We start from the raw sequence: 17,724 nt of genomic DNA, 5'->3' as shown, positions 1-17,724 counted from the left end.
TCTTTTTTCATCTAAAGCTGCAAAATCAAAAGAAGTTAGCTTGACTCAAGCTGAGCAGTGCACAGTGATACTGTAATCACTTCAAAGCACAGACGCTTTCCTTTTCCTTCTTCTTTAAAAGTATAGAAAGAACAGTGAAGCTAACACTAGCATATGAAGGTCAGGCCACGGTGATGTGAATGTGCAGATTAGACTCTTCAAATCAAATGACACAAAGTCTTTAATCAGTTGTACATGCATTGGCACAATATCACATTTTTATTTATTTTTCTTTTTAGCTGTGATGTGAAAAAAAGAACCGTGATGCATAAAAAGGTTAAAAAAAAACAAATGAAAAACATGTACGCTGATGCGCCAGGACTACGCATACTTTTTTTCATCTTTTATGAATGTTGCAAGCACCTCTCTTTACAATACTGTTGGCAAGTCATCATTTAAAAACATGTTTGCAAAGATAAAAAACAAAGAGCACGGTAAACGCAATGCAAAGCAGGATCTCCTTCAGTTAATCGAACCTAATTTACACGTATGAAGGGACGTCTGATTGGATGGATCGTACACACGCATAAAAAAGAAAACCAAAATCACATCAAATACATCAATGCTGACAAACTGTTTTTTGTTTTTTACTTACAGCAAAGAAGAAGACAGTGGAATAAGGACAGAGGGGTGACATGAAGGACAAGAAGGGAGGACGGGGAACACAACATAAAAACTGCATGAAATGGAACGATTTACAGATTTGAGTCTTTTGTGACTCCACCAGCACATAAAAAAGCAGCTCGAACCTGGGAGGTGGAGGTTTCTTTCTTTTCTTTTTTAAACCTAAAGTCTGGAAGTTTGAGGCACTGTCAGAGAAATGGCAACATGACATGAGGCAGACAGAAGAATCACAAACCACACAGACGTCTGTATGTACAGGGCAGCTCTCTTTGTCGTAAATTTAAACTGTCGTGTTTGCCTTGCTGATCGGTTTGGAGTAGGGCTGCCACGATTACGTCGACTATCAAAATCGTCGACGACTGATTTAATAGTCGACGCGTCGTTTGAAGCTTTGTAAGATCCCAAAAGACGCAGGAATAAGTAGCAGGATTTAAGAGTGTAATAACGGACTGAAACAGAAGATGGCAGCACTGCATGTACAAGGATGCCAGCTGCCGTTAAACCCCGAAGAAGAAGAAGTAGCTGTGTCCCAGAATTCATAGCGCAGCCCAGCTCAGTTTCCAACAATGGCGGCAGCTAGTTAGTTTGAATATTACTCTTATTATTCTTTCTGGGTCACAAAATAAACGTTTAACATATTTTCAGGCGAGAATGTAGCTGTGTAAACCTCAAATATCTGCTCAGTTTATCAAGACACCGCATATTTTCAAAAGCGCTCCGACGTTTTCGGAGACGTCTGTTACCCACTAGCTCGATAGCTAGCCGGGGGCTAGGCTAACTAGAGCCGTGAGAACACCGGACTCCCGGCAGATCGTTTTCAAACCCACCGCCGTCTTTCACTACTCAGGTTAAACATATGAGTCACTTAGATAACTTAAAATGTTATTGTTTGGCTTTTTTTTAGTATTTTATTTGTTCCTGAGTAAATCGGTTTGGCTGAGATTAAAGTTATAGTTTTTACACAGCTGAATAAACATCAAGCAGACAGCTGATTATCAGAAGTGTGAGATGCTCGAGAATTTACTCCGGTGTCCTGTTATATTTTAGATAGCAAGGAGTTTATTAAACTTCACCAAAACAATCTGCAAATGTCATTAAAATTTAATAAACTATCATCTTGTCTTTATTGTTAGTTAGCACAGACCTGAAACACTTAAAGCTGTAAGCTAATGATAGTTATATAAGAGCAGATGCTGCTGGTGCAATAAGCTGTACGTTTTACATCCAATGGATGATGATCTGATTAGTGACTAATTGCAAAAATAATCGGTGACTAGTCGACTATCAAAATAATCGTTTGTGGCAGCCCTACTTTGGAGTTAAATAAAATGTAGTGCTGGAAAAAAAGATAATCCTAAAAGACCAAGAGTTTGTTTAGTACAGTGCCCTTCAATAAATCCTCTGGGGTGCTTTAATCTCATGGTGTTCATAATATAACTACTCACATAATATTGATTCTGTTACACTTTTTAAACTAAATTAAAGTTGGTCTGGGGTCCCTGGGGATCCCAATACAGATCTATCAGGCTCTGTACGAGCATGAAATTCAAGTGTAACTGGTGCGTCTGGAGAGGCAAATCAAACACACTGCTGATGGCGTTAGTGTTTCTCACTCGCACATTCGCTGACCCGCTTCTTTTCTCCCGCTCCTGGTGCTAACCCAGTACAGAGTATGGCTTCACTGCGTTGATATTGTTCAGGACTTTCTGTCCCCCCCCCCCAAAACCCCTCCATCAGCCGAGGCATTGTCTAGTCTCAGAAAGGCACGCGACTGAGCTCTGTGGTTCACAGTTTGCTAATGCTCTGGTTCTTCACCTTTCTGTTTAGCAGCACTTTGCATTGATCTCCGTTCCAGAGAAAATGACACTTTGTGACCTTGTCGATAAGATACATATACATATTTACAGAGAAGATCGTCTCCTTATAGCAGAAGGGTCAGTTTATGTATTTGCAACTTGTGCACAGAGGGAGTGAAATGAGATGTGTATGTGTGTTGCAGTAGTAGTAAAATGTACAAAAATACCACATGGAAAAGGACACTGAGAAAGACAAACGCAGCAGAGATGATGGTTTTTGTATGTGGCCGTGTTTTTCATTTACGAGTGTTTGATTGTGTATTTGCCTTTCTGCAGCTGGGAGATGTACAGCTTTGACTTGGTACCATCCAGTCGTTTGAACCACACCTCATCATTGTTGATGGTGGTGATGATGGCACTGCATGACACACAAAAAACAACAACAACAACAACGTCAGTGAACAATCGCCCCCCAGTCCTCTCAGATGCCAAAGACGTGTGTGATGACTGTGTGCAAACACACAGGAGGACGCAGCTACTAAGCAGGAAGCCAAAGTCAAACCTGCTCTGTAATGCTCAGCAGGCTTCTGGTTAGAAAACAATAAAGATTTAATAGATGCGTCCTAAACATGTTCTTGATTAGTTTATCAGTGTTTCACATTGTCGTTCAGGGTTTTTGGCCCTCGTCTTTACAACAGAGCCTCGTGGCCATTCGTTTATGCACAGCTGTCCTAAATATCCCGCCACAGCATATCAATCACTTTGATATAATCTCTGGACTTGTGACTGGGCAAACTGATTCCTTCCATCACACCTCCACCACTGTGTGTTTGGTATGAGGCATTTGTGCTGATATGTTGGACCTGTGCATTACGGTCAAACATCTCCACTTTGGTCTCATCTGTCCAAAGGAAATTGCTCCAGACGTCTTCGCACACCTAAACCCTGCTGCACAGTGAAAGTATCTAAACTGTTGGAGGCATCGTGGTAGCGCTCCATCTTTTAAATACAGTCTATAGTGCAGAAGTGACCTCACTTACTCTCCCTGAGCCGTTAGCTTGCACACTTTCTATAAGCAGAGAAAAAACACTAACACCAAAAAACACTGCTCTAATACAGACATTATACAATCAAGTGGACAGACGGGTTGAAACTAGGATGAGCAGGAGCGAGTAGATGAGCTTAAGGCATTGAAAAACAGCAACAAACCATTTCATATATTCCACTGAATGGCCATAGTTTCCTAAAGACAGTTATAAAAACACATATTTTTATTTTGTTGTCATTGGGTTACTTCTGTGTTCCAATCATTGGCAAATAATAGTGAAGAATGAAGAAAACTGACCATAAAACTGGCAGAACAATTTAATAAGTAGTGGCCTAATTTGTGGTTTAATAAGTTTAATAATGAGTTCTAAATCTAAAATAACAAAGAGTGTACACAGATTTATAAATCTGAGACCGTGTGTCCACACTTTGGATCTCACAGATCTGAGCTGCAAACATACGAGCATTTCATACACCCAGCCTCAGGTGTCTACAGGTCATCCCTGATGCAGGAGAACAAAAATAACTGGATCATTGCGAGTCCAGAGCTGCACAGGAGGACTAAAACCTAAATAACAACATGAACATTTTATCCTTCTGATGTTTTGACCAGTTAATTAATAGCTGTCCAAGTATATCAGGTGTCTGTTGTTAGCAGTGTTGGTCATGTGAGCACTTCTCCTGGCTTTTATTTCAGCAGCTCATTTGCTGCTCTGACTGGCTCCTTGTTGCAGCATTACTGGAAACACGATTCATTCTACACATGGATGAAACTGCTTGTACTTCTGTCACTGTTGCAGTATCCTTTTACTGTACTACTGTTACATGAGATCTGGAAGTGGAATATACTGTAGATTAGTCATTTCTAACCCTGGTAAAGGGTTTAAAAAAGGACCAGATGTTTAACTGCTTGTAAATTGCTTCATCATCCTTCTGTAAAACGTTTCATTCAGTCCTTTATTAGAAGAGCTTCCTCTACGACTGCAGTACAGCAGATATGTTGAGCACCTTTTCTGTGAAAGGCAGACACAGGAAGAATTTGTTCACACCTGCATAAAACAAATGAGTTTCTACTACAGACACGGAAGGGATGTTCAGGTTCATTACTGAGCTGCTTCCACAGGAAGGATCTCATCACATGGTCAGAGCTACTCCAACTACACTGTCGTCCTCAGCCTGCTGAAGATGGTAGTTCAAGAGCACAGTGCTGGAACACATCTGCAGAAAACAGCTGCATTTGTTGTTACAGTTCTTAATACTTAACTTGGCCCCTGTGTATTTGTATAAGTTTAAGTACATTACCTGTAATAATTATAATAATGGATTGCATTTATATAGCGCGTTTCAAGGCACCCAAAGCACTTTACAATTTCACTATTCATTCACTCTCACATTCACACACTGGTGGAGGCAGCTACAGTCGTAGCCACAGCTGCCCTGGGGTATATTGTCTGGTGTGCATGGCTGCCATATCACAGCTCTAACTGCTCATAACAGCCACCTGCTTGTTTCGCCACTCAGTGGTGGCGGTAAAAGCGAGGGGGAGGTGATGTGGCATCATTGCGTGCCTTCAACTGACAGCGCATCCTTTCCAGACGGCACACAGGGCGCGACGCAGAATGTGCAGCCACATTCAGCCTCGTAGCCTCTCCCCAGCATGTGACTAGAGAGCCATTCAGTCACGTAGCCTTGCACAGTGTGTCACGAGCAGACGCACACACATTCAGAATTCATACTAGAAGCTGTTTCCAATAAACCCCCTTCCCACACACCTAGTTGGGTACTCGTCCTTCCTGTTGATACAGATGGCCTGTCCCCTGGAGTACCACTGGTTGTCATAGAAAAGTCGACCGTCCTCGGAGCGTGCCACGTGGTGATGTCTGTCAGGCTTTACTGCAGGCACTGGAGAAGGAGCAGGAAAGAGAGGAAGAGACGGAGAGGTTTCAAGACAAGCGACGGGGACAGAGTAAGGTTAAAAGAAATAAAAAGTCTTCTAAAAAAGGAGGGAGTCTCCTCTGAGCACAAAGTACTGAGTCAAAACCCCTCGTGTGTAAGTGCGGGTCAATCGCCACACTCAGCCAGGTATCGACTGTAACCAAGGACGAGGAGAAACTCTTAGCGTGCCAGGCTACATTTCACTGTGTGTTATACTTGTATAACTATGCATGTGACAAATAATAAAGAACCTTGAAGAACCTTGAACCTTGAACCTTACCATCCACCTTCACCCTGTGGGGCCCCAGTGATGCCATTGCCTGTGAGGGGAGGACACAGACACAACTTGAAAGGTTAAATCACAGCTTGGACACATTCAGCAGGTGACAAACTCTGCTTTCAGAAGAATACCTTTCTTATTGCAGTCCAGTCTTCAAGGATATCCAGGTCTTGCAGCATGTAAACAATATAAGGCCGTGATAGAAGTTGAGGAAAAAAACAGGAAAAACAAACAAAACATTGGTTTTAACAGCACGTCTGTGTGTGGAGATGAATGAGACAAGGACAGAACAGCAGCGAAGGATATCAGAAACAACAACGGGCTTCTTCTTCTTGACCGGGCAGAACGGGTCCTTTTTCTTGTTCTTCCGTGAGTGCAATCCATCATTCCACAACTCTGCAGAACGGAGAGAGAGCGGAAAACAGCTGTGCGTTTGACCACTTCCTTCTACACTGCTCAAAACAACACATCAGATTTCAACAAGGATCAAAATCATGCTGGATATCTATACTCATAAGAACAGGAAGGCTCCACCAGACAATGTCCATCCCTCAGGCCACCTGTGTAGGATCACCTACGAGCAGTGACACTGACCCTGGTCGAATGCAAAACTAGTGAAACAACAGTCCTGTTTTGGGGTTGTCTGTTTTGAAACAGTGTAGATTTAACTGACAATAAACTCATCCGATGTCATTACTTGGATTATAAATCAGATGAGCAGTGCAGCTGTGGGTCCCCGCAGGTCATCACGAGGATTGCAGAATTAAAGCTGTACCCGTCCATCTTTTATTTACAGTATAGTACAGCTAGGCAACCTAAATGTGAGTCACCATCAGTGTTGGTCAAGTTACTTGAAAAATAATGAGTAACTAATTACTGATTACGTCCCCCAAAAAGTAATCCTGTTACTTTACTGATTACTTATTTTCAAAAGTAATTAATTACTTAGTTACTTTGTAAAAACACGATTTACAACCTGAATAGGTGATAAAGCGATAGATCTTTCAGCCCAATTCTACTTTTTCTGCCTTGTTTTATTAGTTTTAATCTTTTAACTTTATGCATCAAGCAAAAATGTAATTATCTGCAACATTCTCTGACTGGAAGAAATTTGTTTAACATTTAAACCTATTTTCTGCACATTCCAGCACATAAAATAATTTTTTGTGTGTGTTTACACTCAGTCTTTCAAATAGATGCAAGTAAAACACAGCAGAACATAAATAAAGTCAAAGACTCAGCGGTCCTGTTGCTCTATTTTCACCTGTAAAGCAGGAGTGGGGGTAGGCGGAGGTTTACCCTGGTGCAGGTGTGCCGCGGTCAGTGGAAGAATCCGCGAGTTTCTCTGTGAGTTTCCCATTACGTCGTAGCTACTCGGTGCTTGCTCGGAAGTTTAGACGTTTTCTTCCCACCCACAGCGGACACTAGTGTTTTTGTCACTTTTTATGGAATCAAACTCAAAGTAAGGTCAGTACTTCCACGCTTTAAACGCTGCACGCTCATACTTTCTCCTGCACTCGATATATGATCCATTGTTGATCTGCACACAGCTGCTGTCACTAACATCGCACTCGCTTACGTCACTGTCGTGAGACATTCTCGCAATAAAATCACGGTTTTAGTAACGCAGTAACGGTAATCTAATTACTGTTTTTGCAATAGTAATCCCTTACTTTACTCATTACTTGAAAAAAGTAATCGGATTACAGGTAACGCGTTACTGCCCATCTCTGGTCACCATAGACCCAACTTCTCACAAATGTTTGGTAATTCCTGACTAAACTCTGGATAAATACCTGATAAAAATACAGAATAATAAAAAAGGATGTTCTTGTTGCTACCTGAGGTAATGTCGATACTGTGCCTGTCTTCCTCCAGTCTTCTGATCTTTTCCTCCAACTCACTCTGCACAGTATCAAACAGCAGCAACTTCTCACTCTAGAAGGCAGAAAACACACACACACACACACACACACACACGCACACACACACACACACACAAACACACACGCACACACCCACGCACACACACACACACACACACACGCACACACACACACACACGCACACACGCACACACACACACACACACACAAACACACACGCACACACACACACACGCACACACACACGCACACACACACACAACAATACTGAGCAAAAATGGTCAAATAGCTTAAACTAGTAGGATTGAGTTGAATTTACTCCACAATTAAGCAAAACATCTCAAAAATCTAAAATTACAGACGTATTTGAAACTTCAAAAGAAAGAAAAAAGATAAAGAATTCTGTGTTTTTGAACAAGATGTATTTTAACTTGGCCTCTCACCTCCCAGTGCTGGCACGCTGCTTGGATCTCACACTCGTATTTGTTCTTTACTGACTCCAAGCACAGCTCCCTGTAGATCCCTGGAAAAAAATCATACAAATCTAATCTGCAGGAAGGACAAGATCCTTTTCTGTAGCTGAGAGTTGTACATAAAGGAGGTGATAGTATTTCAAAGTTTATATTCCCATTTAAAATGCCAAGAAAATATGGTGAACCCTTTAAATGATCAGGATCTCTACACATAAATCAAGATCGATACACACGTGCTTGAAGCACAGATGAAATCTGTGGAAATCTGAGAAGAAGCTACAGAAACGCTCCGATGGAGATTACTGCTGTTAAACAAGTTCACTTCAGGGATGCACCTAATTTCTCCAGCCTGCATGATTCAGTATTGTTCAGTCAGACCATCTTTGCTTGGACTTGTGACTTAGATGGAGGTCAGACCTTATTTTGTAAGTAATATTTGCAGAAATACTGTTAATCCAACTGGGTTCACAAACTACAATGTAAACTTTGTATGTCAAGGTCACAGTCAGACCTATACGTCTCCATGACAACTATAGACTCACCGGCCACTTTGGTCCTGATCTGCATGTTCTCCTGCAGGTTGGCTAAAGGTTCCAGATACTCTTGGGCACAACCGGCCATGACCTCCTGGAGCTTGATGTCCACCTGGCTCAAACGCTCCTTATACAACCTGAACAGCAGATAGTTGCATTTTAAAACTGTGTTGTAATGTCTGTTGTCAAACCCATTTTAGAACTGATGTATAAATGTGACTGGCATGGCCCGGCCCGGTGAATGACAGGTAGAAATCTCTCCAAATATGACATAAGTAAGTACCTGGACTGGACAGTAATAACCCAGGAATGACACAGAATCCAAAGGCACACTGGAGGTCTGTACTGTGAAGCAAGATTTGGGGCTTATTGATGCAAATCCAGGTTCACCCTTTGGGTTTTCAGTGTTACGAGGGTGTGTTATGACTCACTTCTTACTGGGGAATTATGCTTCAGCAGGAAATCTATGGCACAACCTGGTGTGAAATGTAGCACCTCTCTAGAAATGGAGCTACACGACCAGTTGAGGCAGCCCACAACTATTGCAACTGGCCTTCAGCACTGATTGCTGTTACTATCAGAAGGGCTGTGGGACAAAAGCAGTGGGAAAACTAGAGGGACAAATATGTTAACCCTGGAAAAACCGACCACAACAAAGAGCAGGGGACGACGGAGGGGAGAAAGGACATGGTAAATAGCATGTAATGCACTAGCACAAGCATGTTTCAATGACATCGGCCACTTGTATAGGTTACGTCGTAGGTTCAGCAAAGATCATGCACAGAAGTCCCAGTCAGGTCATGGCGGGGTACATTGCCATGGTAATCTACAACCTCCTCCAGAGCAGGTTATGTCAAACTATCGTGTGTGGATTTCAGTGTGCAGATAGTGAGCGAGTCTGCAGTGTTTATAGCTGTGTTTGAGCATCACTACGCTCATGTCTCCCCCTCCCTGTAACAGCTGGGATAGTTTCCAGATCTCGCTCCACAAACCTCTATGTTGGGGCAAACTGGTAGATGGCTGCGTGGGTATGTTGAACTTATTTTGTAGTATAGGCCTCTAGACTCACAGCCTCACAGCATACTGGAACACCATTTCAGAACCAGTACTTTATACAAACTGCCTGAAGGCAACAAGACAAATCCATGATATTGACCAGTAATACTGGCTAAAATGGACCAAGATCCACGGTCCATGTCACTGGGAATATCCCAGTGAATCTGACAAACACCTCAGAGTGTGAGTCCCAGATGTCAGAGCTGCTTTCAGTGTGAAACATGTCAGAGAGCTTACTGTTCCTTCAGGTCAGTGAACTGCTTCTCCAGTGTGGTCATCTCATCCAGGCACTCCATCCTCCTCCTCTCACAGTCTTCATCGTCCATCTCTGTTCACATACAGACATGACAGCTTTGACAACCCCTCCACACCACAACCGCTTTTTATCCTCATCCACATGACAACCCCACACTGCACTTCACACCCAAGCAACCTGTCAGCCCATTTTTAAGAGAAATCACGCGCACTGTTAAACATATAAATTACACTCGAGTATGTAACACGAGTTTAACTGTCGGTTGATGTTCAAGGCCTATTTTTCCCACCCGAGCTGTCTCCATCTTCAGACACGGACGAGCTAACGGTATCCTCCTCGTCTGTGGTGCTGCCGTCTTGCTCGGGAAAGTCCACCTCCATTTCTTCGTGGTTGCTTTCTTTCTTCTCCCGCGAGTGGACCGGCATTGCGACTGTCAGATAAGCCGGTGTTAACGGGGTGGCACGGCCTTTCTTCAATGTTTCACCCCGAAGAAAGAGCCAAATGCAGCGGTAGCTAACCGGCTAGCTAGCCCGCATCTACCAGCTGGAAATACAAACATGGCCACCGTCAACCAATCATAAGGCGCTTTACTGAGTTTGTCCAATCAAATGCTTCTGTGAACGAGCTTGCGACCGGAAGCTTGCAGGGATTTGTAGTCTTTAAAAAAAACTTTTTTCAAAACGTCTCTTTATATCAAGTCTGTTGTGAGGATTAATTCTTTATTTTGTCCATAGATTAATTCTTGTACACTTAACTTAAACATTAACTCCTGACAGCAATTTAGAGACTCTCACAAATGCGTCTATATTTATATTTCATGACAAGCACCTTTTGTTAATATTACAAATCTTTAATTGATTTAGACAGGCTGGCACTGCAGTCTCTGGTGCTGATCAAAATCCATACCTTTAAAAAAATTGTATCCTTTTCATTTTCTATCTTTGGAGGTCATTTTTTTAACCCATCAATTTACTATAACTAGATGCTACTTGTAGTATCTAAGCTATACTGTTACTGTATTAGTTTTTCTTTCCTATTTTCTGTCTGATAGTTACACAGCCACATTTTCAGATAATAAGTTTAGTGTATCTGGACGTATTTGTGTAATCCCAGACTTCAGGCTTCTGTGAATGCACCAATACAGACAGTTTGTGATGGGCAGCCAACCAGAAGAAAGTTGGCTAAAGTAGCCCAAGGAAGGGAGAGTGGTTAACCAGCAGGCACATGGGCGGCCAAGGCTCGCTCATGACTGTAATCTAACAGATGAGCTAACTCAAATGACCAAAACAGTTAATGCAAGTGTCAGAATACACCGTGCATCAGTTTGTTGGGTCCTGCCATCCTTGTTGATGTTACTCTGACACGTACCACCTACCTAAGCATTGTTGCAGACCATTAACATGGTTTCATGGAAACTGTATTCCCTGATGGCTGTGGCTTCTTTCAGCAGGAACAGCGCACTGCCACAGAGCAACAATGGTCTAGGAAAGGTTTGTGGAGCACAACAATGACTTTGAGGTGTTGACTTGGCCTTCAAATTCTCCAGACCTCAATCCAGTCGACCATCGTTTGGATGCGATGGACAAACAAGTCTGATCCATGAAGGCCTCACCTCACAGCTTAAAGGATTTGCTGGTAAAATCTTGGTGCCAGATACAACAGCACACCTTCAGGTTTAGTGGGTCAGGGTTGTTGTGACATCTAAAGAGGGACCAATATTAGTCAGGTGGTCATAATGTTATACCTCATCAGTGTGTAAGTCAACTGTAGGGGTTTATAAGTTCCTCCAAATGGTTATTGTGTTGCCCCTTTTCTTTACTTCATAATGCAAATCATCTAAAAGAAACTTCTCAAACATCCTACGAGCTGTTGGAAAAGTATTGTGGGAAGTGTTGTTAATGCTGATTTTATCTGTTGTCACGCTCTGTTTTGTAATTTTAACTTATTTTATGTATTTTATGACTATTGTTCCTTTTATTAATTGTGTTTTTTTGTAAGGTGACCTTGGGTTTCTGAAAGGCGCCCTCAAATAAATGTATTATTATTATTATTATTATTATTATTATTATATAATATAAAAAGCATGTAATATAATATATTCAATAACTTGAACTCACTCAAAAGGCAAGATGACATTTTGGTTAGATCACGATTAACCTTTAAGGCTGTTATTTCCACCTTAAAGCTGTAAAAAAACCCATCTCAACAGAAATGGATACTATTCATGTTTCTTTGTGTTGTTACTTGCACTTAAATAGTAAATACCACCTGAGTTATGGCTCTGTGAAGTGTTTTCACAGGAGTTAAAAGTAACTCACATCTGCAGGGAATATGAGAGCTGCAGGTGTGGAGCTCTAATGAACATGGAGACTGGAAGCACAGAGAAAGTCTCATCAGAGCTGACTCATGAATGACAGCGTGTTAGTCCTGCAGGTCTGGACCCTTTATTTGGCTCTGGAACCAGACAGGTTCCAAGCACCCGGTGCAGCTGCAGGAACACATTGCAGAGGTGTTAGAGAGCCTCTGCAAGCTGAGTGGCAGATGATTCAAGCACCTCGGGGTTCAAGCTGTCACGGCTCGACGCTTGACTCTATTCTCACTCACCTGGGTGGCAGTGATGGATGACTTGAGGAGCGAGAGGAGGCTGCAGTCGTGATGTTGTGTTGTGCGGTGATGGACAGTCGGAAGAATGAAAGTAGTGCATTTTCTTTCACTGGAGAAGATTGCAGCACTTCGGTAAAATAAAATCAGTACATGCCGAATGGTGTTCAATTTCACTGTTTAATATTTGCATATGCAGGGATAAGAGACAAACCCCATACAGGCTTTCATACAGATATTAAACTTAGGTATTTACAGAATAAGCACCATGAAATTGCAACCTTTAGAAGACAGAAACTAAGCCAGAAAATGTGATTACCTGACAAGAAGTTGCTTTTTAACGTAGTTTAATGATCCCTCACTTGTGATAGTCTTGTCTTTATTTTGAGCTCCTTCGGTTATTAATTTACTTGTTGCCAGGAGAGATCTGTGCACAGCTCTCTTTGACTATACAGTGATCCATTTGTTGGAAATGTAAACGCAGCTTTTTGATGTCTGATAAAATGGATTTTGGTGTCCTGTAATGAGGTAGTTTACGTTTTTCATTTGCTTTCATGAAATGTACAATATTCGACTTAGTATAGTGCTGTACACATTATCCACTCAGAGCCCACAATCTTCACCTTTCAACCACACGAGGGCGATAGAGGCCTTTGACGGTGGTTCTCCAAAGCTCCTCTGTTCTTGAAATCACTCAAGTGAAAGAGAAACAATTAAGAATAATGATAAACTCAAACAAATAAAATAGTACACAATTTAACTACGAATAGCTGATTGCATTACACAATAGACAAATAAACTTAATATGCTTGCTGTTGGCTGCACAAATGGTACAAAAATATGAAACAGCAAAGCTTTACCCAAGACAGGGATTGTGAATTTCTTAACCCTTTAACAAAAGTCTCAGGATTAGGCAGGATTTTACCTGAGAGTACAGTCAAAAGCAGAGGTGTAACAACTCCACAGAAAGACGGTGATTTGTCTTTTGCCCTTCTCCCCCGTCCCTCTTCTCAGCTGTTTCTCTTTCCCTCTTTCTTTCTCCCCTTCTTTCCCCCAGTCAAGTCTGTCCCGTATTCAGTAAGTGAAAATAAAATAAACAATAAAAGGTGAATCAAATGGACCATTACGGCAAGGCTGGGATGGTCAGTTTGGTAAAGTAAATCCGTTGGGCATCTTTCTTTGCCTTTAGACAACAATTCTGATGCAAAAGAGCCAAACGGGACAGGCCAAAAAAAAAAAAAAAAAAAAAAAAAAGAACGACGGTGATACTTGTTTGGCTGTGTTGCACAAACCAATGAGAATTAGGATACAAAGAAATCCAGTAAGCTCATACCCTGAACAGTTCAATCTAATTCACTGAATTAATCAAAGTTCAAGAGTATTATCAGTAGTAACCATAAAATACATGGAAATATGTGAACGGCATGTCGCTGCGCTGGACCACTCCCTCCATGATCAGTATTTGGCATTTGATGACTTTCCTTCTTTATCATTTTCCATACATACATTCTGTTGTTGGCTCTTATTCAGCTGCCATATGTTGGGAGGCAGACTACACCCTAGACAGGTCGCCACTCTGTCGCAGGGCTAACACAGAGAGACAACCGTTACAGTCAACCTATGATTTAGAATCACCAATTAAATCAACCCCACTAACTGCATGTCTTTGGCCTGTGTGAAGGTGGAGAACCAACGCAGACACAGGAAGAACAACTCCAGAGAGAAAGGCCCCGGCCATATGGGGGATTTGAACCCAGGACCTTCTTTCTGTGAGGCAACCGTGCTAACTATTGCATCTTGTTCTGTACGTTAGGAGTAAAAAACCCCATTAGGTGCTCGTTGTGTTTGTAGGAGTAGCAATTTTTGTGAACTACAGATGAACCGGTGGGATGACGGATGTGTCACGGCGTGGGCTCGTCTGTCTTTAGGCCGGTTGAGCTAAAAATTACATTCTGTGTCTTTCCTCAGATTTTTTTTGTCCACAGTGGCGAAGGATGAGATCTCAGAGAGGACTCGGTAACACACGATCCGACTGCACTCACACCGCATTTTTATGTTTAGCCATCATGAATAAAGAGGGTCACCTGAATAACAATGTCTCACATCCATTTTTGCGTTGTAAACAAGTGGATAGTGTGTCCCATTGTGGGATGGCATTATTGGCTTTCCTTTCATAAAGGTTGACCCAGTGTATCATATGCTCGGGGGGGATAAGAAGGAAGGCAGTGGGTGAGCTTTCAGGGAATTAAACCAGTTGTTTTCACAATCAGCTGACTATTAGGCCTCAAGGTGACGGCACATGGCTATTTTTAGGGGGCTAAAGAGGTGTGTTAAGTTCCCCGTGTAGACATTTGTAACATTTCTGCACTATCAGGAAACAGACAAGAAAAACCTTTTAATTTTTAATGTTCTTTTAAAGTTACATTAAAGTCATTTAATGAGCTTTTATTCTCTGTGTGGTGGCTGCACATGCAGATCTACTAATAATGTCAAATAATACATACTGCTGCATTTTTTTAAAGGTAATTTTTGTACCGTCACATTCAGGCCCAGAAACTCAAGCCTGGCCTCCACGAGGTATAAATGTCAAGAGCACAATAAGAACCTTCTGATACGACCTGCAGAGGGTAAAGCCCCAGAGACAGGCTGCTGCCCATGTAACAGTACAATAAGCACATTAAGAGAGTGTTGATCCCTTTGGCTCAGTTCACTCTTTATCTGTGGAAAAAAGAAGAAAGAAAAGTAAGCAAAGATTTTTCTAATTTAATCTGGGCCTCGTCTTGAATCAGTGCATTTGTGTTCATAATCTATAAGCAGCTGTGATTTCAGTTGTTCCTGGCCCTCTGTGTCTATTAAGTCTTTCTTTGGAACTTCCAGTCCTTATCCACATCCACAGCATCCTCTACTGGCCACATTGCCATATTGGTCTTGGTGCTATAGTTGCTTTGATAGTGATAATAAATGATTAATCAAAACATTTAAATAACTGTAGATAAACAAGATTTCCCCCCTTCCTTTCCCCCCTTATCTCTTGAGTTTATCCTTTATAAATCATCTTAGTTTCTCCTTTATTTTTTAAGCCTGTTGTTCATGATTTCCACATCTCGGATGCAATCTGATCCATTCCATGCTTTCTAACTGCGTCTCCTGTTACTGCGTTACTGCAGCTAGACTGAAGGGGGAGGCTGTAGCAGATCACAAAGGTACTTTTTAGGTGGAGGCCAAAAATACGCTGTGGCTTTTCGGGTGGTCTGACACGCAGTAATGAATCCATTATGTGTCTGCTGGCTGCATTTGTTTTTCCTCTCTCCAAAAACACACAGAATGTTCCAGTCGTCTTACCAGCGACTGCTGATTCTCTGAACTCCTTTAACAGTACGGGTCATTCTAGCAGCACGAGCTAGTGCACGACACCAAAGCTGACAGGAGGCCTGCCTGATGTTCGGCAGATGCAGAAATATACGGGAGAGTGTTAGACGGTAAAAGATTTTGCTCAGTTGATTCGTGGCTTATCTTGTAGACTCACTATTTCCGTAGTGCGTAGCGCTTCACACGGCTCTAAGTGTGTCAGGAAACTTGTTTAATTTGTATTTAGCGCAGTATAGTACTCAGGCAGAAAGTCTGAGCTGTCTTTGTGGTTTATTTCAGAACACTTGTAATGTTTTTTTTTGTTTCTCATAGTCTTATACAATGCTGGGTTGGCACAACAGACAATCAACGAGAAACTCGAGAGAAGAGAAAGAAAACTAAACAGAGAATCACAGTTTGTGGTCGGGCTGCATGTTTCCTAATTTCCTTCCAACTGTATTACTTAAAGCTTTGCTGGAAGAATCATAGCTCACTGTCACCTGCTTTAACTGCTTTGCATGTCCAGTCACATGGCTGTCAGCACTGTGATAATAATGTGTAAAGCAAAGTAAATACATGAGCTCAGATCATACTTGTGTGCACAGGTCACTGCCCTGCCTATTTTCTGACATCATTAAAATGTGGCTGAAATCACCTGTAGTTGTAATTATGATCTATTCTTCACTTGAAGCGTTTTCTCTTCTGTCTCCTTTGAACCACTGGAGCTAATCGTCTCACTCTAAAGACAGTTTGAGTTCTTGGGCTCATTGTGCTGTGGGAAGCTTTGAAATGGTGTAAATCCCCTCCATTAGCATTCCTCCTCTGCTTAACACTTTGAAATTTTTATTACAATGTTAACTGCCGTTAGCCTGTTTCACTCACTACACGTGTAAAGGCAGAGCTCCAACAGCCCCACAGCTGTCTTAAGCTGAACTGCATGTTGGCATAACCAGTAGACTAGGATTCTACATGTTGTGTGAAAGTACACTAGGTTTTTATGTATTAGTACACAAAATAATTCATCCAAGGCCCAGCAGCGGCTGCACTTCCTCCGTGTCCTCTGCCATGCCTGGAGACAATCGCCAGCTCCTCCTGTCTCAGGAAAGCCAGGCCATCACAGGTGACCCTTGCACCCCGCCCACCACCTGTTTGACCTGCTGCCCTCTGGTCAGCGCCTCAGGTCAATCAGGTTCCACCCCTCCAGACTCTCAAACAGCTTCTTCCTCTGGGCCATTCGGACTGTTAACAAACACTATACACTCACACAAATATGCATGGTTATCCATCACGTTCGTATATATTTCTCTTGTTTGCTTTTTGCTCCTGCCGTCCATTATTTATATTTTATTCTGGCACAGCTGGTGTGGAGCACCCATAATTTCATTGTACAGATAAAATGATGCCTATTCTATTCTATTCTATTCTATTCTATTCTATTCTATTCTATTCTGGCCTTAGCAGGTTCTAAAATTATTTAAGTGACCTATTGAGCTATTGAATGTAGGAGTAGTGTGTGAAAAGTACACCCTTACATCTTCTGTGACAATTAAGAGGGTAAGTTAGAGCCAGGCTCTGCTAATCAAATGCACATGATAAAGTGATCATCAGTAAACGGGAGCACCTTTATAAAGCAGAGGTTTTGGTACTTTGCTGGTGTGGAGCATTCAGGTGTGTGCTAACATAGTACAGAGGACAAACGTGCAGTTATTGCTGCCCATCAATGTAGGTAGAGTTATAAGGCCATTTACAAACTATGTGGGATTATCATGAGTGGAAAATATTCAAGAGAGTTGCCCATTTTCAAAGGAGTGGATGTCGCAGCAAATCCAACCCAAGGTAAAAAAAACAAC

At 42.0% G+C, this 17,724-nt stretch overlaps 1 protein-coding gene across 1 annotated transcript; it reads right to left on the bottom strand.

Moving 5' to 3' along the window:
• Positions 1-202: 202 nt before the first annotated feature.
• Positions 203-10,486, bottom strand: LOC309689665 (breast cancer metastasis-suppressor 1-like protein-A). Its single transcript, XM_082506229.1, has 10 exons — positions 10,215-10,486; positions 9,907-9,997; positions 8,623-8,750; positions 8,051-8,130; positions 7,563-7,659; positions 6,028-6,117; positions 5,853-5,917; positions 5,722-5,761; positions 5,279-5,408; positions 203-2,877 (listed from the first exon to the last, which is right to left on the bottom strand). Exons 1-10 carry the CDS (start codon positions 10,348-10,350, stop codon positions 2,760-2,762), a joined length of 975 nt encoding a protein of 324 aa, XP_082362355.1. The 5' UTR covers positions 10,351-10,486; the 3' UTR covers positions 203-2,759.
• Between the last annotated feature and the right edge of the window lie 7,238 nt (positions 10,487-17,724).

Source organism: Aulonocara stuartgranti (assembly GCF_965226115.1).
Source record: "Aulonocara stuartgranti genome assembly, chromosome: 15".
In the NCBI taxonomy this organism is placed as follows: domain Eukaryota; kingdom Metazoa; phylum Chordata; class Actinopteri; order Cichliformes; family Cichlidae; genus Aulonocara; species Aulonocara stuartgranti.
This window is presented reverse-complemented; position numbering and strand designations above follow the sequence as displayed.